At 37.4% G+C, this 26770-nt stretch overlaps 1 protein-coding gene across 1 annotated transcript in view; it reads right to left on the bottom strand.

Moving 5' to 3' along the window:
* Window positions 1–4062: 4062 nt before the first annotated feature.
* Window positions 4063–26770, bottom strand: part of mrc2 (mannose receptor, C-type 2) — a 34802-nt gene continuing 12094 nt past the window's right edge. Inside the window, exons 3-28 of the mRNA XM_082152083.1 lie at window positions 25167–25340; window positions 24849–25013; window positions 24558–24671; window positions 23552–23695; window positions 23081–23272; window positions 22675–22829; window positions 21617–21721; window positions 16681–16796; window positions 16418–16566; window positions 16078–16295; window positions 14922–15064; window positions 13948–14035; window positions 12771–12933; window positions 12454–12617; window positions 11893–12061; window positions 11321–11463; window positions 10458–10572; window positions 10072–10229; window positions 9845–9953; window positions 9521–9759; window positions 9276–9441; window positions 8027–8176; window positions 7814–7933; window positions 7540–7719; window positions 5085–5111; window positions 4063–4947 (exon numbers count right to left, since the gene is read on the bottom strand). Of these exons, the coding sequence (XP_082008209.1) occupies window positions 4727–4947; window positions 5085–5111; window positions 7540–7719; window positions 7814–7933; window positions 8027–8176; window positions 9276–9441; window positions 9521–9759; window positions 9845–9953; window positions 10072–10229; window positions 10458–10572; window positions 11321–11463; window positions 11893–12061; window positions 12454–12617; window positions 12771–12933; window positions 13948–14035; window positions 14922–15064; window positions 16078–16295; window positions 16418–16566; window positions 16681–16796; window positions 21617–21721; window positions 22675–22829; window positions 23081–23272; window positions 23552–23695; window positions 24558–24671; window positions 24849–25013; window positions 25167–25340 (3887 nt within the window). The 3' untranslated portion in view covers window positions 4063–4726. The remainder of the gene's footprint in view (window positions 4948–5084; window positions 5112–7539; window positions 7720–7813; window positions 7934–8026; window positions 8177–9275; window positions 9442–9520; window positions 9760–9844; window positions 9954–10071; window positions 10230–10457; window positions 10573–11320; window positions 11464–11892; window positions 12062–12453; window positions 12618–12770; window positions 12934–13947; window positions 14036–14921; window positions 15065–16077; window positions 16296–16417; window positions 16567–16680; window positions 16797–21616; window positions 21722–22674; window positions 22830–23080; window positions 23273–23551; window positions 23696–24557; window positions 24672–24848; window positions 25014–25166; window positions 25341–26770) is intronic.

Raw genomic sequence — 26770 nt, 5'->3', positions numbered from 1 at the left:
GGTCATGTGGTCAGATGAGACCAAAATAGAACTTTTTGGTCATAATTCCACTAAACGTGTTTGGAGGAAGAAGAATGATGAGTACCATCCCAAGAACACCATCCCTACTGTGAAGCATGGGGGTGGTAGCATCATGCTTTGGGGGTGTTTTTCTGCACATGGGACAGGGCGACTGCACTGTATTAAGGAGAGGATGACCGGGGCCATGTATTGCGAGATTTTGGGGAACAACCTCCTTCCCTCAGTTAGAGCATTGAAGATGGGTCGAGGCTGGGTCTTCCAACATGACAATGACCCGAAGCACACAGCCAGGATAACCAAGGAGTGGCTCTGTAAGAAGCATATCAAGGTTCTGGTGTGGCCTAGCCAGTCTCCAGACCTAAACCCAATAGAGAATCTTTGGAGGGAGCTCAAACTCCGTGTTTCTCAGCGACAGCCCAGAAACCTGACAGATCTAGAGAAGATCTGTGTGGAGGAGTGGGCCAAAATCCCTCCTGCAGTGTGTGCAAACCTGGTGAAAAACTACAGGAAACGTTTGACCTCTGTAATAGCAAACAAAGGCTACTGTACCAAATATTAACATTGATTTTCTCAGGTGTTCAAATACTTATTTGCAGCTGTATCATACAAATAAATAGTTAAAAAATCATACATTGTGATTTCTGGATTTTCTATCACATGTGGACATGCACCTACGATGACAATTTCAGACCCCTCCATGATTTCTAAGTGGGAGAACTTGAAAAATAGCAGGGTGTTCAAATACTTATTTTCCTCACTGTATATATTTGTGTATACATAAAGTTTTTAAAAGAAGTCTCTTATGCTCATCAAGCCTGCATATATTTGATCAAAAATACAAAAAAAAACCTAATATTGTGAAATATTATTACACTTTTAATATACTCTAAAATATAGTTTATTTCTGTGATGCAAAGCTGAATTTTCAGCATCATTACTCCAGTCTTCAGCGTCACATGATCCTTCAGAAATCATTCTAATATGCTGATTTGATACTCAGTTATTATCAATGTTGAAAACAGTTGTGCTGCTTAATTATTTTTTGGAACCTATAATACTTTAAGGATTCATTGATAAATAAAAAGTTAAAAAGAATAGCATTTATTTAAAATATAAATAATTTATTACAATATAAATCTTTACTATCACTTTTCATTTAATATGTTTAAACTCATTCTTGCTGAATAAAAGTATAAAAAAAAAAAATTTAATTAGGAAAAAAAAATACTGACCCCAATTTTTTAACAGTAACACATGTATATTGTTACAAAATAATAAAAAATCTGATCTTTTTTTTACTTTTCACTTTTTATTCATCAATGAATCCTGAAAAAAATATCACAGGTTATAAAAACAACATTCAGCATATTAGACTGATTTCTGAAAAATCATGTGACACTGAAGAAAAAATAGAAACCCATTATTTTAAATTGTAATAATATTTCACAATATTACTGTTTTGTTTTTTTATCAAATAAATGCAGCCTTGAGCATAAGAGACTTCTTTCAAAAACATTAAAAATAACTTTGGAAACTTTTCCACTACTTTTGTGTGTGTATATATTTATATATATATATGCATCATTCCGTTTTTGTTTTTTAAAAATAAATGTATCCTTCAGTTTTTGTCGGGATTTATGATAATAATCATAAATCCTGACAAAAACTGAAGGCTACATTTTTCATCTCGACCCTCATCATTCCTGAGAATATTTGAAAGCAAACTCTGCCCCCTAGCGACACATACTGTTTAGTGCAATTGTTCAAACAGGTAGGCCTATGTAGATTCACGTTTCACAAGCATTCATGTAACGTTTTCAAAGATCATTCTAAGCATTTTTAAATCACCTCTAACTGAAATGCATAACTTTAGGTTACTGTTAAGACAGACATTTTTTTTATAGCAGTCACATAGCAAACATATTATTTATTCATTTTTAAAAGCAAATTCACAAAATATTCAAAACAAAAAACAAACAAAAAAAAAATGAAAATTTTCATTGTCTTCCCAGGAACTGAAGATGAATTATTTTTCTCATTCAGTAAAAAAAAGAAGAAAAAAAAAGGTGTTTCCCGCAATCTCACTTCTATTTGTTGAGGGCAAATTCAGTCTGAGCTACTCACACAAACTGTTTCACAAAGGCTTAAGGCTGAGAATAATTCTTGCATAATTGCATGACCATGTGCAAGTCATGACGGCAATGTGTGACATCATAGTCCATGTATGTGGAGAAGTCGCATAATCTGATGCTCTGTATGATCTACAGTATATGGTCAAAATCAAACATGTCATTTCATACACACGACTGTGAGAAACAACTGTCCGATGTCGTACTGCAGTTTCAGGCCACATGCGTCATGTCATTTCTTACAATTATATTAAAGGCCATTCTCATACAAATCTTATTTCATAGTTATAAGTAAAATACTAAGCAAAAAATTATGTTTTAACAGTGAGCAAGAAAGTTTAAAGTGTAAAGAATAGTCTATAAGTGCTGAAATGGCGCCACCTATCTCTCTAAAAACAAAGCCTTGCGAGTAAAGTTAGCACTGATACATGGGAAGCACTGGTTACGGATTATTAGTGGTGTTTGCTAACGCAAGATTTACAATTATTAAGCCTCATACTTAGGGGTTAGCGATCTGAACAAACCTTTAAACCTAAATAACCTAAAGACCAAAGGAACTTGGAGGTGAGCTCTTTTGAGTAAGCAACTATATATATAGCAATGCAATAAAAAGCCCTTAGAAGCCACACATCCTGACAAGCACTACTCACTGTTTAAGAGAATGTAGAAATCTTTTGAAATTCCTTGGTAACTAAGTCTAATGACCTTCAAACTGCAGATTGTATATTGCTTATTAAAACCATGAGAAATAAATGTATAAAGAGTGTACACGGAAAAATAGTTTTTATTACTCAGTATTTTTGTCTTGTTTTTCAGTACACATATCTAAACATTTTCTCAAGAAGCAAAATGACATAAGTTATTAAGTCTTGTCTTCTGGGGGGGATTGATTCAAGATTCAATCTTGAATCTTGTCTTCAAGATTGAGTGTTTTTTACTTAAAACAAGGTAAAGTAGGCTATCTGCCAGCTGGGTAAGAAAAATTATTTCCCCATTGAATCAAGTTTATTTTTCTTACCCTATTGGCAGATACTTTACCTTGTTTTAAGCATAAACTCACTTAATTTTGATACATATTTCAGAAAGCAAGAAGACTAAATAGTCATTTGGCTTCTCAAGTAAATATATCTTGATTTAAGAATGTTTAGATATTTGTGCTGGAAAACAATACTAAGAATTTTTTTTTGCATCGTAACAGCAACAATCCATACAACTTCACACATTTGTAATAATAATTTGACTAGATTTCTTTGGCAAACGTATCCACAGCACTAAAACACTCTTAGATAAGCCATCTGTGCAAATATCCAGCAGGGAGCAGAAACGTAAGTCCCCTTTCAGTCGCCAACACTTCCCGTAACTCCTGCTCACCTAAAGTCCCTCTTTCTTGAAGCCCCACCTCTTACTGTCTCCTCCTCTCCATCTTCTCCTCCCTTATCCCTTTTTGAAGAACCCATTCAAACCTTCACTATTCTCTCTCTCTCTAATGCCTTGCCCTCTTCGCTCCTGTGTTCTGATTGGCTCCAGATCTGCTCCACTCGCTGACTCGACATTCCACAGCTGGCCACAGCACCGTTTCACCTCGAGGCCTTGCCAAGAGTCGAGGGGGGGGGGGGAAGGAAAGCAAGAAAACAGGGAAAAGTTAAGAACTGGAAAGAAGAACTAGAGAAAGTAAAGAAAGAAGTACAAAGTTTAAGTTTCATTCCATGTACTGTTTGGATTCAGCTTTTACATGAGCTCATCACACCGGCTGAGATCAAGCAAGCCGTTACAGTGAGATCAGACTTCCTGTTGGGCAGCTCTGCGTTCAGCGTGTGATTAGAGAGAGAGACATTGCGGTGCTTGTCACAGGCTCATTCACATGCACTTTCATCTGTCTATTTCTGTCTGCAGTTCTTTCCTTTTTTTGGGGGGTTCTGCACCACTGAACTTCAAACATACCATCGTTTCATGTGATGTGTAATTATTATGATTATCATTTTCAGACGGATCAGCGAGGGACCTGGATTCTGACCCAGAGATAATCAAATTCAGCTGCACAAATTTAGAAAAAGAGCAATAAAAAAAAAATGGAACAACAAATAACTTCAAAAGTCACAGTCTGAAAAAGAAATACTGTTGTGGCGTTACCTTGTAGCGTGTGTGTGTGATTGTGCGCTCTCATAGTCTGTAAGTTCCAGTCAATGTGTTTTTTGGGGGCACTGTTCCCTTTTGGCACTAAAGGATAAAACTGTGACATGAAAAAATACGCATATAAACTATTTCAACTTCCGGATAAAGAAACAAAAAACAAAAAAAACAAAAAAAATCCACACTAGCCAATCCAAACAGCTCCTCTGAGATGGTGGAATTTGATTGGCTGACAGACTTAGATGGATTGACCTTAGGAGAAAAAAAGTTTCAGCTCTGTTGATTTTGGTTGATCATCTGCTGCGCTCTACACAGCTCTCTCAGTGTCTTAAAAAAAAAAAAAAAAAAAACTCTTTTTTTCCTAAACGTAAATTCTCTCAGTCAGTTGCTGCGTTAGCAGAATTGTTTTCCTTGGTGTTTCGAAATCAGTTTGAACACAACCAGCATTATTCGCTCTGTTCGTTCAACTCCATGTCTGAAACGAGAATGTTTTTTTCTGCTTCTTCGGAGGGGGCGGAGTTAGTGCGGCTGTACCGAGCGCTCTCATAGGAGCCCGTTGAGCCAAAGCTCCGCCTACGATAGAGATAAATCCCACCCACCACCAGAGCGATCAGAACAAGCGCTGCCACCAGGACCTGAATTAATACATGGAGATGGTCGACCTCAGCTGGAAGAAAGAGAAAAAATAAAATATTCAAATAAGTAAATGACAAGCAACTTTATGATTATTCATTCAATAGATTTTTGATAGTATTGTCAACATATTTTAGGTAAATGTGAGGTTTAAATATGATTATAACTTACGGTGAAATACAGGCTCTATTGCGGCTCCTATTGAAAAAGGGAAATACAAAAAAAGGAGAATTGGGCTCAAGAATGTGAATCATTGTATTAGCATTTCTTCCATTTCATACATTTTTTTATATTTATTTTTTCCTTGAGGTCAACTTACCATTTTCAACATTTCTTGTTATATACTACTGTTTTTGGTTGGTAAGATATTGTACTGTTTTAGAAGTCTCTTATGTTCAACAAGGCTGCATTTATTTGATAAAAATACAGTAAAAACAGTAATATTGTGAAATATTATTACAATAAAGCAATTTATTAAATTTAAAAAGCAATTTATTCATGTGAAGGCAAAACAGTCATTACTCCAGTCTTCAGTGTCACATGGTCCATCAGAAATCATTCTAATATGCTGATCTGATGCTCAATAAACATTTCTTATTATCAATGTTAAAAATATTTGTGCCACTTAATATTTTTGTGGAAATGTTTTTCAGGATTCTTAATGAATAGAAAGTTCAAAAGAACTGTTTTTATAATATCATAAATGTCTTTACTGTTTTGATCATTTTAATGCATCCTTTAATGTATCATTACTTTTGCATGACCATTTATCACCTTCTTATTGACCTTTGAAAAATCAATGAGGTCTTTTTTTTTGTTGTGCTTAAAGGGTAATTAGTTCATAAAAAAAAAAAAAATTCTGTCATTTTTTACTCATCCTCATATCGTTCCAAACCCGTAAGACATTCGTTCATCTTCAGAACACAAATGAAGATCTTTTTAATGAAATCTGAGAGCTCCATTGACAGCCTATGCAACTACCACTTTCAAGCTCCAGAAAGGTAGTAAAGACATCATAAAAGTAATCCATGTGAGTCCTTTACTACCCTTCTGGAGCTTGAAAGTGGTAGTTGCATAGGCTGTCAATGGAGCTCTCAGATTTCATTAAAAAGATCTTCATTTGTGTTCTGAAGATGAACGAATGTCTTACGACATGAGGGGGAGTAATTAATGACTGAATTTTCATTTTTGGGTGAACTAACCCTTTAAGACAGGGGTGGGCAAACTACGGCCCGCGGGCCACATACTAGGCTGTTTAATCCGGCCCGTCGAGTATTTAAAAAATTGTCTTAAGATCGCATTCATTTAGCCTTTTTCTTGCAATACTTTGCGTTATATATATATATTGCGTTGCATATATTTGACAATCGGAATATCAGATATTTCATGCCATAGCTAACAAATGTAAAAAAGGAAAAATAACATAAAAGCAGATCATCATTCATTCAGCGCTGTTGTGGCTGCGGTGTGTGTGTCACGTAACAAGCAATGACGCGTCACCATGGAAACCAAACAGACAGCGACTTAAGCGCATAGACTTGTTGCACGTTAATGTTTTTTCCTTTTTTGGAAACTCACAGAGAAAAAAAATTTTTGGTAACCGCTTGCACACCCGTTTAGTTTTTCCTTTGATTTGTCTGCTATTTAGTTTCTTTGCTCCTCTGGATTTGTGGATGTATCCTGAGTCCTGACTGATGCCGTTTACCGACCTTTATCGCCCGGCTTTCGACCGCGCTCCCCTGTCTGCCATGTACAGAACCCGGTTTTGTTCATGAAATGTTCCGATCTGCCTTTGCTTTTTATGTTTTATTTTAGTATACTTAAAAATAAATTTGTATATTCGTTTATTTCGTTTTTTCCACAAATGTATGACTTTTGGAAGTGCAAATTGATTGCCATATGCAGTTTTAATAAAGTTGAATTAATTTCTGTCATTTTTACTCTTCTAAGTGTACACTTGCAGGTGTTTTGTTTCTAATTTACTGTTAGGCCCATTAAATAATAATAAGGATAAACAATATTTAAAAAGTATAGGCTATAATTATCTAACATCTAACTAATAAAAAATTAACCTCAAAACATAACATGCTAAATGGGGGATATCTAGCATAAAAAATGTATTGTCAGAATGTCGTCTCTCAGTTGTTGAATTTCGCGCAGACGTTGCCACAACGTAAATGTGTTTGCTCAGCCCGATCTCATGAAAGTGCGAATACCACGAATTGTATTTGTAGTAGCCTACTTATGATACGCAGTTTTCGCATGCATATGATACGCACTTTATGGCGTGTAATAGGCACGCACTCCGCACCCCTAATCCTAACCAAGGGGTTTACAGTGCGTAGCATATGCACGCAAAAAACATTCTTTGCGTATAAATGGCACGAGAAATAAAATTTGTGGTATAGATAGGCACTTTCATGAGATTGTGTTTCATAATCTGCTACTGGGCCGGCCCTCTGTCAAATTTTAAAACCCAGTGTGGCCCTTGAGCCAAAAAGTTTGCCCACCCCTGCTTTAAGACTTCTATGTACACATACATGTTTTAATAAGTTTGTGCTTTTGTGTAGCTTTTTTCTATATGCAGATATATCATATGTTTCCATATGCATGTGACAGTCCATACCCCGTGGTCGTTTACAGATGACTCCATGTGTGCGATTTTTACAGGACCCAGGCCTCCAGAGGCCCGTGTTGCTCTGAACCCAGAAGCAGCTGTTGGCGGACAGCATGCTCAGATTAGCGTCCTGCTGCTCCCAGTTACTGTAGTCCACTACTTCGCTGTCGGACCACTCCAGACTGCCTTCTGTAGAATCAAACACATACAGGGAGGTCTAAATAAGGGAGATCCAAATTTTATTTCAATAAAGGAAACAAGTGTTAATTATTAACCATCTTGCCTTTGGAGTTAAAGTTCATTCCAAGCCAAGCGCCATGGGCCTGTTGTTGAAAACTTTGCATGTGCTCCCACACAAAACCATTCTCGTTTTCATCTAATATTGACAACAGTTTAGCTCCCACTGAGAAAGAAAAAAAAACAAGATTACAAAAAGTTAATTGTGTAATATGTTCCTGTGCTGTTCTTGTTGGCTTTTCCTGTGTGTGGACGTTACCTTTGCTACACTTGCGTATGGCCTCGTGTTTAAACTGTAGCTCGTGCAAGATGAACGAGTAGCAGTGATTTCTGAAAGGAACCCAGGACCAATTACCTACAGGATGTGGGCAAATACCTGGATACATCCACCTGTGGTCTGTCCTCCTCTCTGACACAGAAACAGAACAAACAAAATGCTATTAGAACACGCCTGACACACAGACACAGACACAGATCCAAACACACACTGGCTATGTCTGGAATGGAACACCAGCATACTGCACAGTATACACCTGTGTTGTTCATTTTTTTTAAATAGTTTTTGGTCATTTAAAATAATTTTGAAATAAAATAGTTTAAATATTAGATGAAAAACTCAAATTTAACAACTTACAAAAATTAGATATGCCTTAGAAACTAACTGAAATAAATCAGTTTTAGTGCTAAAATTACTCAAACTAAAACTGAAATAAAAAAAAGCTGTATAGAAATATAACAAAACTAATAAAAAAAATGATAAAAGCAAATGACTTAAACTTAAACTAAAATAGACTGAAAATAATACAATAATCAGGGGTGCACATAACTGCTCAACTGTGCACAGCAGAAAACGTGGAGGGAAGCGCTTTTGTTTTGAGTACCAACATTTTTGGGAACAGTTGAGTTAATGGAGTAGGATTATTCTCCATCTCTGGTAAGAAAGCAATCATGATTATAAGTGTGTTCATTAGTGATGGGAAGCCGAGGCTTTCTGAAGCGTTTAAAGCTTTCATCAAATTGTGCCGAAAATCAGTCCAAAAAATGTAAACGGAATAAAATGGAATCCAGAACAATTAAAACGGAATTAAAAAATGTAATGGAACATCATCTGCCATGTTTGAGAGAAAAGAAGATAGTGAGGAGAGCAGTCAGGAGGAAAGTGATGCCGACAGCTTGTAGGATAAGTGTGCCGCATAAAGTGTGAGTATCTAGCAGCATCTCCAGGTGCTCCCTTGAGAACCAGACCTAAAAAAGTTATGTGCACCCCTGAATATAATAGTATATAAATACTACTACTAAAATAACTATTTTATACAGTGCTTTAATCAAAAAAAGTACAGAAAATCTGTATTCCAATCAAAGAGTGATGCATACTGCCAATTTGGGTCAGTGTAGGAGGCTACTTCATCTGGGAATTCCATGCATTTACAAAATGTACATACTGTCCAAAGAATATTACAAAAAAAGTATAGCATGCCATTCTGAAATATACTGTAACATCTTCTTACCCGTGTTAATTTCACAGATGGCTGCATTTAATTTTGAATTACAAGCAACCACAGTCCATTGGCCCTCAGTGGTCATGTGACCACATCCATACATTTGCTTGGGCTCTCCATCCTGCCAGTCACTAAAAGAGATCTCCTCTTCACCCAACCATGTGTAGCTTCGCCCCTGGAAATACAAGAAGCTTTTGCTGAAGCACTGACATGTCAGGAGATGAGACGTACAACATGCACACAATGTCACTCACCCCATCGTTGTGTAGTGCAATCCAGGCGGGTTTGCGGAGAGTGCTGACGAGGAGGGTGAGGTAGGCATGTTGCCGTGGGTCCCGTACTGCAGCCAGTGTTCCATTTATGGATTCACACACCTGTAGAGCTGCTTTCCAGTCCAGACGCTTCTGCAAGATCCGGTACTGCACGCCATTGAATTCTAATGAGCCATCTAATGATGGGGGAAGAGGGTCCAGGCCAGGGGGCAAGGCAGGGTCTGGAAACACATGCACACAGGAAATATAACAGCATATATGCAATGCATATTTGTGTGTGACTGTGAATTTGAGATGTTCCTGTACCTTTATCCTTCATGCAGATGAAGCCATGTTTCTCTGCGTCACACTTGCGAGACGCCCACATGCCCATCATCCGTTGAGGACTACCATGGAGAAGCACTATGCAGTTACCCTAATGGGACACACGTATGCATATTGTTGAGTAAATTTCTAAGTTTACAAATGATAGATAGATGGATAGATAGATAGATTCTGTCATTCATTAAAACATTTTGTTTTAAATAACGTACTGGGCTTTTCATTTGTCTGTTGTCCACTGGTTCTCCAGGGGCCCAGTTAGTGTAGCTAAGCAACCCCGGTTCAAACCACCTGAACTGAGCCTGAGATTCTGAAGTGAGCCCCACCCACACATGGAAACTGCTGTTGGGTAACTGAGTCAAAAGGAATGCTGATGAGAGAGAAAGAAATAGATAAAATTCGAGGTTAGCCTGTTTCCATTCACACAAGTTATTGCAAAACAAAACAAACTGAAAACAGGGCCCTAAGCACACAGACGTTGGGGCATGTCAGTCCCAAGATTCATTATAGTTCTCTATATGAATCTTATTCTTTCTTTTTTTTTTTTTTTTTTGCGTAACCTAGCTTCCCTTCTGTAGTGTGTGTGGGTTTGATTTACCCTGAACTCTGTGGTTTGGCACTGTCACTAGCGTGGCTCTATGTGTCAGACACGTCTTAGAGGCAGCCTCCCAAGTGCTACGACTCGACAGCTCCTCTCCAAACACCTTATAACACTGTTAGAAAATGAGGGAAAGAAACAGAATTCAGAGATTACTGATATGAGAAAATGTGCAATGTGCGTATTACTGGAAGGCAGGCCAGATCTATAATTCCTTACATTCTAAAACACATCAAGAGAGTCAGCACACTCTACCAAAGAAGTCATCAAATGTGAGATAAAAACAATATTTGACTGGAAAAAAGGGCAAATATTTTGGTCACATGCGACCTTTGTCAATGTCAAGCTTGCAATGCTTAGTGCAGGAGCCATCTTAATTTAAGGAGTCACATGGTTACATAGATCACATGATCAACCAATATTATGAGCATCATGATATAAATAGATAGTTTACATCAAATTAGAGAACAATAACTGTACTTAGGATTAACAAGAAGAGTTCCTGATTATTTTTACGTTCTAAAGAAAAATGATATAATCAGAATGTAATATCTTGCTTCATCAGTGAAACGACTGATTTTCTGACTGATCTGATTTTTATCCCTTTATCCCTGAATTTTACCCCGAAAAATCACTTTTCATGATCTAATAAATTCCTGAACAGTTGCAGTTAAGTCAATGTAATGATACATTTCTTTAAAAGTATAAAGGTGTATATATATATATATATATATATATATATATATAAAAATAGATGAACCTAAAACCAAAAGGCTGAAATAAAAACAAAATTTGAACGCAAACAGATTTTTTTTAGCCTTGCAAGTGTAAAAGCAGACAGGTTATGGCAGTGAATTTCTGACCTTGTGTAGAAAAGGACTCCAGCCCTGGGGGCAGCCGGCGGGTATGAGGGGAGGAGCGGGTGTGGGAGGCATGGTACCCGTCACATTTACCCTCTTACACACGTACGGAAGATCGACATGACACTTCTGGTCTGCCCAGTCACCTGAGAAAACATTAAAGCAATTCACTTAACTCACTGCTGTTGAATCACATATTATTACCCAAAATAACCTGGACATTCAAAAGTGTTGAACCTTAAAGGAACACGCCGACTTTTTGGGACTTTAGCTTATTCACCGTATCTCCCAGAGTTAGATAAGTCCATATATACCCTTTTCATCTCCGTAACTCTGTCTGACGCACCCACTGCTAGCCTAGCTTGGCACAAAGACTGGGGGTAAACGGCTCCAGCTAGCATACTGCTCCCAATAAGTGACAAAATAACTGGGAACTATATTTTCAGAAGGTGAAGCACTGCTACTTCTGCGGAGTGATTTGCAGCAAGTTTATTAAATTAAAAATGTTTTAAAATGTGCAGTCAAAACTGGTACATGTCAAATCAAGGTGAAGATGACATATTTTCTGGTCAAACCTTTTGAGGCGGAGATTTGGACACATTTGGGCTCTTTGCTGATTGGTCGAGGCTGTCCTAGTCCCCAGGACACATAGTTGAGCACCGAATGATCAGACCACCTTAATCTCCCATCGTTCTTAAATGTGTGTAACCCAACCCACCACAGATCATGTTCTTTGCGGGACATCTAGACACAGTGAAATATACAAATCTTGGTTGGTATTTCACATTTCATATACAGTTAAGATTAAAAGTACCGGTATATATATATATATATATATATATATATACTGTATATATATATATGATAAATAAACTCTCCATTCAAAATATCCACCCCAAATATTTTATACATTTACACTCATGTCATTCCAGCACCATATTACATTCACAATTCAAATAACTGTTACCAGTCAATGCCCTGACATTCTGTCTGAGATTTAATAATGTAAGGTTGTAATGACATGAAGGAAATGCAGACAGTATTTTCATTTTTGTATTCCTTTAAGTGTAGATCACAATAGCTGTCATAAGGATACATGTTAGAGGATAGTGTGTGTTTGTGTTATGTGTGCGTACCTTGCGTAAAGTGCTAACCAAAAACTGATTCTCCTTAGGAGAGTGCATGGAGACCAGAGAGCCGCCGTACCAGGTGCAGATCGTCTGAGCCTGTTCCCACGTGGAGCGATGTTCAAACATTTTATACTGGGCCTCCTCAAAGTCAACCCACGCTAAATCAGTGTCTACACAAAGACACACACTTATAGTAATCTCACATTACTTAGATTCAAAATCATATTCAGCTCACAAACAAGCTTGTTTCGATTATATTACTGTGTTATATTTCTAAAGGCAAAAAAAGAGAAGATAACATGGTAACGTGCACTGTGACAGACCTTCATGGCTCTCGGGTTCCTCTTCTACCTTCCCTTTAGGTATTTTGCAGATCCAGTCTAGCTCAGACTCACAGTGTGATACCAGCCAGTTGGTGTCAGCCATGTTAGCTGCACCGCACTCAGCAGAACCATAATTCCCTCTGCCAAAGTTCTGATAGGCCACCTGAAAGAGAAAAAAGATAATAGACTTTATATTGTAGAATTCCAAGCAAAAAGCTAGTGTGGCGGTACTATAGTAAAGTAATGGTAGCAGATCACAATACCATGGTACATTGATATTTGCTGTGGTACTTCAAAGAATACAATGGTTGTACATTTTTGTTCATTTGTTATTTTAGTTCAGCCAAAAATGAAAATTATGGGCCATAAGACCTTTGCTCATCTTCAGAACACAAATTGAGATGTTTTTGATGAAGTCAAAGAGCTTTCTGTCCCTCCACAGACTGCAATGTTATTATTACATTTATGCATTTGGCAGACGCTTTCATCCAAAGCAACTCGCATTGCATTTCAAGGTACACATTTACATTCTTATCAGTTCTTGCTTTCCCTGGGAATCGAACCCATGACCTTGGCGTTGCAAGCACCAACGCTCTACTGTTTGAGCTATAGGAAAGAGACGAGAATAAAAAAAAATTTAGCACAAAAAGTATTCTTGTCACGTCATAACATTAAGGTTGAACCACTGTAGTTACATGGACTGTTTTAACGATGTCTTTACTACCTTTCTGGGCCTTGAAAGTGGTTATTACATTGCTGTCTATGGAGGGACAGAAAGTTCTCGGATTTCATCAAAAATATCTTCATTTGTGTTCTGAAGATGAACAGAGGTCTTACAGGCTTGGAACAACATGAGGGTGAGTAATTAATGACAGAATTTTTTTGGGGGGGGGTGAACTAATCCTTTAAGAATCTTTTTTTGCTCTATGGCAGTGGCTCTCAAACAGGGGGTCGTGGCCCACTAGAGGGCCTCAGCAAACTTCCAAAGGGCTCTCATAATTATTTAAAATTAGACAAAACAAGCACTAAATTCAACATTCTTAATTCATACTGGATATAATTTATTATCCTGACTTAGTATTAAAATAACCATTAATATTATTAAAATATTCAGTATACACACTGCTGTAGTGCAATGAAATACAATGAAAAATTCACAGTATTTTAGGAAACTCACAGCTGATCCATCACTCCATGTCCAACTGTCACTATTCCGGCGTGAAATCCCGATCCATATCCAGTGCTGCTCATGATCCTCCGCCTCCCTGTCCACACAGCCAATCAGAAAGCAGAACTGTTAGACACTACTATACCTTTAACAGGCAGTTTTCACATGACGCATTCTACTCATAAAAGGTAAGTTCGACTAAATGAGGCGCTGCGCAGACCAAGCGAAATGAATTCTGATTAGACATTTTGTTAAAGACGAGACCAGCCGCCCCAAATCAGCTGCACAGGCTCTGATGATGACACAGCTGTTTCACGATTGGCCTGATTCGCATTCAGCAAATCACAAATTCATGTTTTTAAAACAGTAAAAACTCTTTTCATGTAATCTTAATGTTATATTGTGTCATATTTATCCAAATAAAACTGATTCACATAAATAAAATTATAAATATATACATTTATATATAATGTCTATAAAAATATAGAGCCATTTTATTGGTATTTAAATACTATAGGCTTATGTTGAACTTTATTCTTATACATTTGGCACTGTATTAAGCAGTAAATAAAGTAGTGAATGAAATTTTTTTCTGTTGCTTCATGAAAACGTCTGAAACTTCGGTGTATTTGACAAATATTGTATCTAATGCACTTCATCTGTGATAAAGTACGCAAACACCTCAAAAGCGTCACTACAGGATTACAGGAAGCAGAAAGTGTCTTATATCCGTTTTCAACTCCTCCCCGCCTGCAACAGGCACATCTCGCCCCGTCGGTGGAAGCCTAGTATAGTTCAACTCGTACACAACTATTGTTTAAGATAATAACTAATCTTACACATAAAAAACATAAAGACATTCTATTTCTGGAGTATCTGAGTGTAACAACTGGTGAATAAAGAAAACTTTACAAAAACATGAATTCTCACACCCTCATATACGTTACAAACCCACACCTGTACCCTTCATCACACACACCTACCCGAAGGCCTCATGGAGGATCTGGAAGACAAAGGCCTCTTCCTCCGGTGTGCTGAGGCTGGCGAGCTGAGCTCCATGTTTCTGGCAGAATTTGTGAGCTTGAATCCAAGTCAGTTTCTTCTCCAGTGCACCTGCATGAAAGACCTACAAAAGCACAGCGATCACTGACACCAGGGCCGGACAAAATTCAGTTTTTAAGAATATGCTCCGTTTTTTAATTGAACAGCAACACTAACAGGAGGTTGATCTGGAATTTGAATCGGAATGACAGGGATAATTCAACTCAAAAGATTTGCGATTATTAATTGTGTGATAAATTTGTGGTCATTAATTGTGTCATTTTATTCCATGATAGGTTAAACAATTACTGTCAAAACAATTAATGCAGTCAACAAAAAGAGATTTTAATTTCAGCACCATGATGTATGATTTGTTTGACTGCATTGTAAAGACTTTAGGTTAAAGGTATAGCGGAGGATCTTTCCAAATTTTAGATAAGACCCGCCCTCTCCACTTTTTGAAAAGTTTGATTGATTCACCAGAATGATTGACAATTAGGAGGACCAATAGTTTAGACTACCCACCAGGAAGTAAAACATCCTCCGCTATACCTTTAAATTAGAGAGCAATCTGGGAAAATAAATTTTTTAATTGTTAATATAACAATCTATCTGGAAAGATTCATAAAAAAAAAAAAAAACTACACTAACAGAAATGATATGACTTTGCAAGTCAAATTAATTTGTTTAGCACTTTTCACAATACACTTTGTTTCAAAGCAGCTTTACAGAAAATCATGATGTTCAATATCTAAATTCCTTCATGCATTTAGCAGACTAGTGCTGGGCAATAATATAGTTTACATTTTGCAAAGATACAAGCAATCAAACAGTTGAGATTTACTAATATATATTGCCCTATGTGAAGATAAAGCTTTTTATGAAGAGCTGGGTGATAATATAAACGAATTTTGCCATTTAAAAACATCAGACTGTTTGATTTGCTATATTGTATATATATCGCTTAATGTGAGCGAACTGTATAGATCTAGATATAGATTTATATATAGAATCTGCATCCAAATACAAATTCAGTTCAAATTGGAATTTACAAGGTGTTTTCAATTTCAAAGTGGTGCACAGCTGTGACAGACACACCTTGTAGCAGTGGTGAAACGTATTGGTGCTTTTCCATCCTGATGGGCATGACCCTGTCAGGGAGGGCGTAGGCTGAGGAGCAGGAGGGCTAGGGATGAAAGAAGCGTCCTGATTCTGTTTGCAAATGTATTTCGAGCGGACGCTGGCACAGTCCTTCACCTCCCACAGACCCATGGCCTGACCTGTCACCATCACCACACAGCCTCCCTTCATCCGCGCTGCACATCAAGCAGGTTCATGATTAGCATTTTTATGGTTTAGTACCAAATGATATACAGACACAAGCTATTCAGGTGCACACATGCTCATCTCATGAATACGGTCGTGTGTGTTTCTGCACCTGGTTCGTCTCTGTTCCAGTTGGTGTATGCGAGCTCGTCTCCCGTTATCCAGTGGAAGGGGCCGGTGCTATTCTCATTACACAGGCCGAGCCAGAACTGATCAACAGACCGTCCAAACACCAGGCTGCTCACAAAGGCCTGCTCAAACCTGGAAACACGCACACGAGGACCTCATACGTTACACTATAATTTGGTGGTTTCAGGAAAAAGCACACAAGCTGAACACAAATCCAGTCCATGTTGCGAGGCTTGTGTCCAGTACCTGTTATTAATAATGGCGAGCGTAGCATTGTTGCTAGCGCACATTCCTTTTGCATCACTAAAGGGTAGAGATTCTTCTCCAACCTTGAAACAAGAAGGACTGTGCCATCTCCAACCCTGAGGAGATTCACCAGAGGAAAAGAGTTTGCAGGGTTATAATGCATTATATTATTCATGCTTATAAATATACTGCACTGATAGATGCTCCCGAACAGTTCAGCATATTTTTTTTTAACCTAGAGATTTTTTAATGTTTTATGTATCGATACACCAGAAAGAAACCATTTGTGGGGGCATGATCTGGAAATTTGTTTGAAAATTATTTTTTCTAATTAAATGCATGCCCACCAACACAAACTAGCATAAACCAGTCTGGACTAGCAAGGAATTAGACCATACTGATCTAAGCTGGTTCTGTTCATAGGTGAATTTGACCTATGGCAAAATTAATAAAGCCCCCCATCCCCCTCCCACATGCACACACACATGTTTGTTTCACTATATTAGTGAGGACATTGCATAAACTTCCATTGTTTTTATATCAGGTTAATGATATTTTCTTTTGCCAAACCCGACCCCCCTACCCCTAAATTACCCTAACCAATTACAGAAACATGTGCAAAACACTAGATTTAAATAGAAATGGCCGATTTATAAGCCTTTTTAACTAGTGAAGACCAGTAAAATGTCTTCACTCATCAGTTGTCATTAGATTTCACTATAAGTGAGGACATTTGGGCTTCACAAGTACAGCCAAACTTGTACACACAAAGACACACATCCACACACAGACACCCACATTTTAAGGAATGTATCTAAATGACACGTCAGCACTTGGCAAGAGGCGGTAACTTGACCTGTCGGCCGGCTGTCTGTTTAAGACATAACTGAGAGACAGATGTGTTCTCTCATTGTCTGACAATGACAAACTCACAATGACTTTAATAAACATTACATTCTCTAACTAGATTTTCATCTGCAGAAAGTGCTTGCTAAGCAGCAAAAGAATAGTTTGAATGCCTTATAAACTGATTGCAATTTGTAAAGCTCAATACAGGAAGAACGTGGAAGAGAGATTAACAATAATATGCAATGTAGATATGATTTCAAAAGTTTGGGGTCGGTAGAATTTTTTTAAATGATTTGAAAGAAGTCTCTAATGCTCACCAAGGCTGCATTTATTTGATAAAAAATGTATTATTACAACTTAAAATAACTGTTTTCTATTTTAATATTATCACGTTTAGGTTTGTTTTATTTAGTTCAATAAAGTAAGACTGCTGCTAATACATCCTCTACTTGTCTCATTGTGAAACCAACCATGACAAATATATATATATATTTTTAAATCCTGTTATTCCTGTGATGTCAAAGCTGAATTTTCAGCATCATTGCTCCAGTCTTCAGTGTCACATGATCCTTCAGAAATCATTCTAATATGATGATTTGCTGCTTAAGAAACATTTGTTATCATTATCAATGTTAAAAACAGTTGCGCTATTTAATTTTTTGTGGAAATACTGATAATTATTTTCAGAATTCTTTGATGAATAGAACGTTTGAAAGAACAGCATTTATTTGAGATAAATCTTTTGTAACATTATACTGTAAATGTCTTTACTGTCACTATTTAGGAATTTAATGCATACTTCCTGAATAAAAGTATTAACTTAAAACTATTAAAAGTCTTTAAATGGTAGTGTAAAATAAATCAGTCAATCATAATCAACCAATCAATATCAGTATGCAAATATTGTGTTAATAGAATTGCTGACGGTTAGATTTTAATGAATGATCATTCTATCAGTGTAAAGGCGGCCGCACACCGGACGCGCAGCTCAGCGCCGCGCCGCGCCACGTCTAGGACAACTGTCACCTGAAAATCCGATAACATCAGCAATTTTCTGATTTCTGTAAATAAATATAAAACTAAATGTATATTGCAGCACAGGGTGAAGTCCGTATATACATTAACTACGATTTGAGACACATACATGTACATTTAATATAAAACTATGTAAATGGCGCTCTGTGGCGCGGCAGGACTTTTGACTGCGTTGAACACGTTCCTGAGCCGCCGCGGACAGACGCTGAAAGGCGCCGCCAGTGTGTGTACTCTCATAGAGAATAGTGTGTGTTCGAATTTAAAAGACGTGGCGCTGCGTGGCGCGCCGCCGAGCTGCGCGTCCGGTGTGCGACCCCCTTAAGTCAAAAATTGCTGAAATGATCTACAAAATGAAGTTTAAATGGGACTGGAGTCCCAAAAGTTAATTGTGGAGTAGAAAAATGACTGTTAACCCTCACCAGTGCGTCGGCGCACTGAAGCGTTTTTTTATTTATTTAGTTCAAAGTTACTATCAGATTAAATGTTTTACCTTGACAAACTATACATCATTAAAAAGATATAAGACTCAAGTTTCAGTATTTGACAACTATTGTATTCTGAGAAACTTATAGTGACAGTTATGTCTTATTTTGTGTCAGGAGTTATGAAATGGAAAAATGCGTTGATACCTTTAATATGAATTATGAGCGTCAGCTGGTCCATTCAGAAAAAAAAACTCCGTGCTGTTGTCACAAAACAACGTCCCTCAGGGCTTTTAGCTCAAAAATGTGCAGACTTGGAGAAATATTGATATATTCTCATAGATTCACATCATATTTCTATAGACAGGAATAATATTTATTGAATTTATACCCAAATGCGTCGATGTAATCATTATGAGCGCTTCTTACTGAGATGTGCTGTGTTTTCAATTCATACCTATAGCCTGAGGGCGCTATATGCACAAAAATACTCCATATATGGAACATGAAGAAGAGACATAATCATGTGACCTTCAAGGACGTCACTGATAGCAGCTACACACAAAGCTAACACAGAGATCGCTGTAATATGCAGATATAGACGTTTTGAAGACAATAAACATGATTGCAAATGATATTTGAGTGTTCTTCAAGCAATGCCAGGTATTTTTATAATAATAGATTATATTTATAATGTAATGCTAATCGATATAGACTTTATCATCGTGCATACTATAAATAATATATTTTCTTTCAGATTTTTTTTTTTATCTGAAGCCAAATTAGATCACAGAAGATTATTTAAAACAATCGACTTGCGTTATAAAATAAGTTTGAAGCACAAACATAGTTTTAATCTCATAAATGGTCGTGTATTGATGGTGTGCTAAGCTAACATGCTAGCTAGCTCAGGTGCACCTGTCACCTAGAAGTTATTCTTTTATGGGTTTTTTTTCTAAATAGTCATGCTTTTCTGAAATGTTTTAGTGCATTTGATACAGTTTCAAATATAAGTGAGAACTTTGATAAAATAAATTAGGGATTGAAACCCTATGAATAGCCTGTGAATAGCCAGTCGTTAGTAACTATAATGCAGACAAAAGATATGCATATTTAGATCCATAACCAGGCTGGAGAGGTGTGAATGTGTACTGGGGAGACTGAGACTGAATGGGGCTCGTTTGCACCACAAAACAATAGAGACAATAGACTGAATAGATGACTTAGATGATGACTAAACATCAGTAGCATTTTTAGAGTCTAATTAAAATAAAGTAATTTGACATGATCTTGAAAAACATTTAACCAAATACAGAGTTTTAGACTTATCATTTTCAGATTTTAAATATAACATGGTCACACATATGGCTTTAGCTGCAGTGCATTTCTAGATTGCTCCAGGGCCCACTTCAATTTTATTTTCATGAATATGTTTAATAAAAATAAATTTCTAATAACTTTACAAAACTTTGAAGCTATTTAAAAAAAAAAATTTTCATTATGACAATAATTAATTCTACATTTACAATAAACTACCAGGTGTCAGCTTTCAAATGAGATCATACTTGTGCTTTTAGTGCAAAGGGTTCATGAACTGTATCTGTTTCAGTTTGGGTATGTCATTTCTGGGGATTTTTCAAAAGTGGCGTTGCAGCTTAACAGGTTAAATAAAATAAAATAAATTCTGGAAAGCACTGTAATTATATGAAATTGACGAGGCACACATCACGTTTACTAATGCTCCAATGTGATTAAAACAACCCCCAATCCTAAATATTCAACTGGAACAAACCATCCATTTGTGCTACGGATATGAATGATATTGAAAAATTTAAGAAAGACTTTTTTTTTTGCCCGGTGGATGATAAACAGGTGAAAAAAATCCCACAGACCTACATTAGAGGAGGGGCCTGAGTCATATCTCTAGAGCAGAACATCACAGTGAAACCACCCAGAACTGCATAGCAAGCATCATACTAAAAACCAATCAGAACACTTGTATAACCAAAGAGCAGCGCCCTGGTTTTGCATGTGCACGAAAAGAAGGGAAAGAAGTAACTTAGTCAAACAGTCTAGTAACCTCTGAACTCTGAGGGTCACAGGGTCACAGTTCTTATTTAACAGATGCATATTACCAGGGTCACAGCAAGATAACTGCAATAATGCACACACTCATTCAAAACAAAGGGGTTTCATGTAGAGAGACCTGAAGGAAATGGGAGGAGGGGTGACAGACAGAGGCAATGAGATGAAATTTTGCCGATGTATGCATATTTTGTGTCTGTGAGTGCAACTTGGTCCATGACCTCAAACTTTTTTGAAAACAGTTATGAGTTACGAAGACTAGCGTGTGTGAGTCAGACTTCTCTGTTTACTGTATGCTTGTGGCAGGTCTGGGTCTACTGACCACATCTGGAGTTTTAAGAGCATGACACAGCAGCGACTGTGAATAGAGGCTTTATACAGAGAGAAAGAGGGCAACAGAAAGTATGTGGGGGGGGGGAAGAAACAAACAGAAGACTGCAGAGAACAAAACAAAAACGGATAATTACGGGGTTAAAACAAACGAAAAGGGAACAATGACAAAGATGAATGGGAGACGGAAGGAAAAAGGCAACAGAGTGATTTACCCGTTTGCAGCCGTGGTCCTCTATCCGGTCGTCAGCCTTCTGAGCCGGTTTCTTACAGATCGAGGGCAGCGAGTAATTACATGGGCTATCGTTCCAGCGGCCCTCCTACAAACACACACATACTGTATAATGAGGGGTTATCGCTATGAAGCTGCTGTAAATTTAGCCTTTTAGGACCGCTGTCTTAATCATGAGTTTAAGAAAAACAGATTCATATCCATTAGCATCAGTCAGACAGTTCTAAAAAGGTTTGAAAAAACATTACATTAACACACTGTACCTTTAACTGAAACCTTTAACTTTTTACCTTTAAAGGGATATTTCACCGCTGGAAAGATGAATGTGTATTTAAATTGGGTCATTTATGTAGTAGAAATGTGAAATTATTCTCTTACGCTCACCAAGACCAAGATCATTCTGATATGCTGCCCAGATAACATTTGTTATTATTATCAATGTGTAAAACAGTTGGATAAATTTTTTTCAGGATTCTTTAATGAATAGAAAGTTCAAAAGAACAGCATCTATTTGAAACAAAAACTTTTGTAACATTATAAATGTCTTTACTGTCAATGTTGATCAAATTAATGCATCCTTGCTGAATAAAAGTATTAATTTATTGAAATTATTTCCAAAAAAAAAAATCTTACTGACCCCAAACTTTTGAACGCTAGTGTATAATGTTACAAAAGCTTTCTATTTCAGATAAATGCCATTCTTTGGAGCTTTCTATTCATTAAAGTATACCAAATTTTTTTTCAAACTGTTTTCAACATTGATAATAAGAAATGTTTCTTGAGCAGCAAATCATCAAATTATAATGATTTCTGAAGGATCATGTGACACTGAAGACTGGAGTTATGATGATGAAAATACAGCTTTGTCGTCACAGAATTAAATTACATTTTTAAATATATTCAAATAGAAAACAGTGGATCAAATAAATGCAGCCTTGGTGAGCAGAAGAGACTACTTTTACATAAAAAAATCGTACCGATCTAAAAATGTTGAACAATACAGTGTGTAAATGCACACAACATATAGTAATATATACTCACAGGACCCCAGATGGTAACACAATCCTCGTTAACGCTTCGGAAATTGTTGGGTTCAAACGGATGCCAGTAAGTAAAGATGACTGGAGTGCGATCTGTCCATTCAAAGTTCATCTGCATAGCTGTATCATGTAGACCAATCCACAACTCCTCTATGTCTAAGAGACAGGAAGAGAGAGAGTCTGAAACATCATGGAGATTGTGCCAAATTATATCAAATATAATTGCTTTTTTATTATTATTATTATATATTTTATATTTAATGTATTATCTTAAAATGAGCCAAATTTAGCGAGGTTTATGCTCAACAAAAAGAAAAGGCAATTTCTTGTTTTCACTAAAAAGGCTAAAAGACTGATAAAGAAAATGTTCTCTGTATATTTATAAACGGGCATTAGCATGTCTATACCTTTCTTCATATGCTTAGTGATAAATTCGAGCTCTGGGAGGGTGTGAATGCTAACAAGGTTAGCCTCCATCTTCTGACATATTTTGTGGGCGGAGCTCCAGTCCAGGTTGTCTGAGTTTAGCCTATAGCAGCCCGCCTGGAAGTTCTGCCAGCCTACATCACACTGGTACCGCCCGTCATCTGCCCAGGAGTCTGTTTCACACACAGACACAGCACAGGTGAAATCTTCGCGAACAAAACAGACTTTCAGCTAGATCAGCAGAATCCAAACTCTAAGGCATGCAAAAAAAGCATGCAATTTTGGGTCAAGATACTTAAATTGCATGGCTGGGCAAGACAAGGTTTACCTATGAAATAAATCAAATCATATTTAATCATTTAAAGTATAAGTGTAAGCAGTGGTAACATTTCTCTGTACATTTATATGTGAACCACAAGCCACAAATGTGCATTCACACACTGCACACATACCTGTGGTGAAGGGGTCGAGTGTGGCGTTCGGGCGTTTCTTGCAAATGTAAGGCAGAGCTACTGAACAGTCCCGGTTGTGCCAGCGACCCTGGGCATCGGTGCTGATCACTCCACAGTTTTCCTCCTCGTCATAGCTTGGCATTTCTACAACACAAACACAAGCACACATGAGATGATAACACATCCTCCCTAATAGAAATGCAAATGAGCTCCTACATATCCTCTGTTCCAAATAAAATAAGATCTACTAAGAACTCTAAAGAGAGCAGAACAATGCAGAAAAAAGTCTTAAAGTAAAATATTGTTTCATATGTAAGAAAAATATATAGTCAGCTGGTCATTATTGGTTTATTGTTTGGTCATTGGTCATTTTCAGAGGTCTAATAATGACCTGCTGACTGTACATTATCCTACTTATTACATGGCTTTATATATTATAAATAAATTCACTACTGTTTAAAAGTTTGGGGTTGGTAAGATGTCTTTAATGTTTTCAAAACCGCATTAATTTAATTAAAAATACAGCAAAAACAATAATATAACATTGTGAAATATTGTTATAATTTAAAATAAACTGTTTTCTATTTAAAATTTTTTTAAATGTAATTTATTCCTGTGATGTCAAAGCTGAATTTTCAGCATCATTACTCCAGTCTTCAGTGTCACATGATCCTTCAGAAATCATTCTACTACGATAATTATGGTGCTCAAGAATCATTTCTTTTTATCATTGATTTTAGTTTAAATAATGTAATTACTGTAAGTGAGAAGAAACTGTAAAGTGCTACAAAAGACATGAAACTACCACATAAACTAGATGTAGCTAAACTTAAACAGTGTAGCTGTCATTATATGAAAATATTTGACTGCAGAATGCTTCAATTGTCCAGAATCACATATTAGACAGAGCCATGTGATAAATTAATAGTTGCTACCATTTTTAATAGCTAAAGTTCTACTAATTCAGTGTCAGGGTGGGTGTGGTTAAATGAGGGTGTGGTCTCACCTGTTTCCCAGTTTAGGTATTTGAGAGGGGCGGAGTCAGCCCACTGCCAGCCACCATTGAGATCCAAGTCATTCAGTCCCGTCCACAGGGTGGCGCTGTACCCAGTTATCAATCCTACGGTACACACACACTTTATAAACACATTCCACAGAGTTTAAAACAAAAGTGAGAGAAGCAATTTTGGTCTTGTTTTTTCTGCATTTACCAGAATCATTTCATTTGAATCTCTTTCCAAAGCAAATCATTTCATTAATGTAATGAATGTAATCGCGTTTGTTTTCCGTCTCTCACCGTTGATATAGATTTGTTCCTCAACTTTAGTGATGCTGAGCAGGTCTGCTCCCTGCTGTTGGCAGCTGGTTCGTGCTTCACTCCAAGACAGCGTGGCCTGAAAGTTAAACTGGTAACAGTTATCCATCAAAGGGTTTATGTCCCAAAATGTCTCACAGTCGGCACCTTTGGAAAGAGAGAGGGATGCATTTTAGTGAGCAGGAATGTGTACAGTTGTCTCACATTCCCGCTGCCAGACTAAAACAGTGAAAGAATGTCCTGAATTGAACAGGTCAGGTCTGTTAATGACGTGAACAGGATTCAGCTGAATTCACTCACTCTTTACTGGGCAGAAGCCCCAGCGTTGGTCCTTTCCGTAATCATGGGTCGTGGCACACCAGTGAAAACCATCTTCCCTGCCCACACTGGTGCAGCTGTGGAACCACTGGCCATCATACAGGAAGGGAAAGTAGCATGGGCTGCCGTGAGAGTTTCCTTGGATGGTGTAGATTTCTATGGAAAAGAAGAGACAGAGAAACACGGGAACCTTTACTCAAGAGAGCACTCATGATTCCTAGGGTAGACCGATATAAATATAAAGCTTGAATGTACAAATGTCTGCCAAATGAATAAATGTAAATGTAGAAGAGGAGAGGGAAGGTTTTATCATGAAGAACATGAGACAGACAGACAGACAGACAGACAGACAGACAGACAGACAGACAGACAGATAGATAGATAGATAGATAGATAGATAGATAGATAGATAGATAGATAGATAGATAGATAGATAGATAGATAGATAGATAGATAGATAGATAGATAGATAGACAGATAGATAGACAGATAGATAGACAGACAGACAGATATTGATAGACAGACAGACAGACAGACAGATAGACAGATAGATAGATAGATAGACAGATAGATAGATAGATAGATAGACAGATAGACAGATATTGATAGACAGACAGAGAGACAGACAGACAGACAGACAGACAGATAGATAGATAGATAGATAGATAGATAGACAGATAGATAGATATTGATAGACAGACAGACAGACAGATAGATAGATAGACAGATAGACAGATATTGATAGACAGACAGAGAGACAGACAGACAGACAGACACACAGATAAACAGACAGACAGATAGACAGACAGATCGATGCAGTGCAATATTTGATACTTAATAGTCAGTTCATGTCTATGTGAAACTTCTGACTCTCTTCCTGAACTCTTAACCCGCCCCTCTCCTTCCCTCTTTGCATTTTCACACTTTCTTCTTCTCAGTTGCCCTCTGTTGGAATGCAGTTGTTACTATAGAAACCCCTGGGCATTCTGTCTGACTGTACAGATTAGCTCTCAGTCAACAAAGAGAAAAGAAAGAGAAGAGAGAGAGAGAGAGAGAGAGAGAGAGAGAGAGAGAGAGAGAGAGAGAGAGAGAGAGAGAGAGAGAGAGAAGAGAGAGAGAGAGAAGAGAGAGAGAGAGAGAGGATGAGGAGAGAGAGAGAGAGAGAGAGAGAGAGAGAGAGAGAGGGGCGGGAGGAGATGTGAAGGAGAGTAAGAGAGATGAGTTAAGACAAAATGAAGATACTTCAAAGGAAAAACAGTGAACACATTTTAGACTGGAGAGAGAGTGTGTAGTTGTGTTACAGTTCTACTGCTGCTTGCAGTTCCAGAGATGTGGAAAGTAGGACCACTATAAAAACAGATTTCACTTCAAAAACTTGAGCTGCTCAGTGGAACTTTCAGAACGTACACAGTTTCATTCTTGTGTAACACACACACACACACACATACACACACATTCACACACACAAACACACTTAAGCACAAAAACAGCTCTCTGTTGGCATATGTCTGTAGCAACTTTCTGTCAAGAACGACCCCGGCACAGCACCGAGACCAAGAAACACGAGAGGTGAGAGGAAAGAGAAG

The sequence above is a fragment of the Leuciscus leuciscus genome, assembly GCF_965113295.1.
Source record: "Leuciscus leuciscus genome assembly, chromosome: 1".
NCBI classification, from domain to species: Eukaryota; Metazoa; Chordata; class Actinopteri; order Cypriniformes; family Leuciscidae; genus Leuciscus; species Leuciscus leuciscus.
The sequence above is the reverse complement of the archived record's forward strand: the minus strand, read 5'-3'. Positions and strand labels throughout refer to the sequence as shown.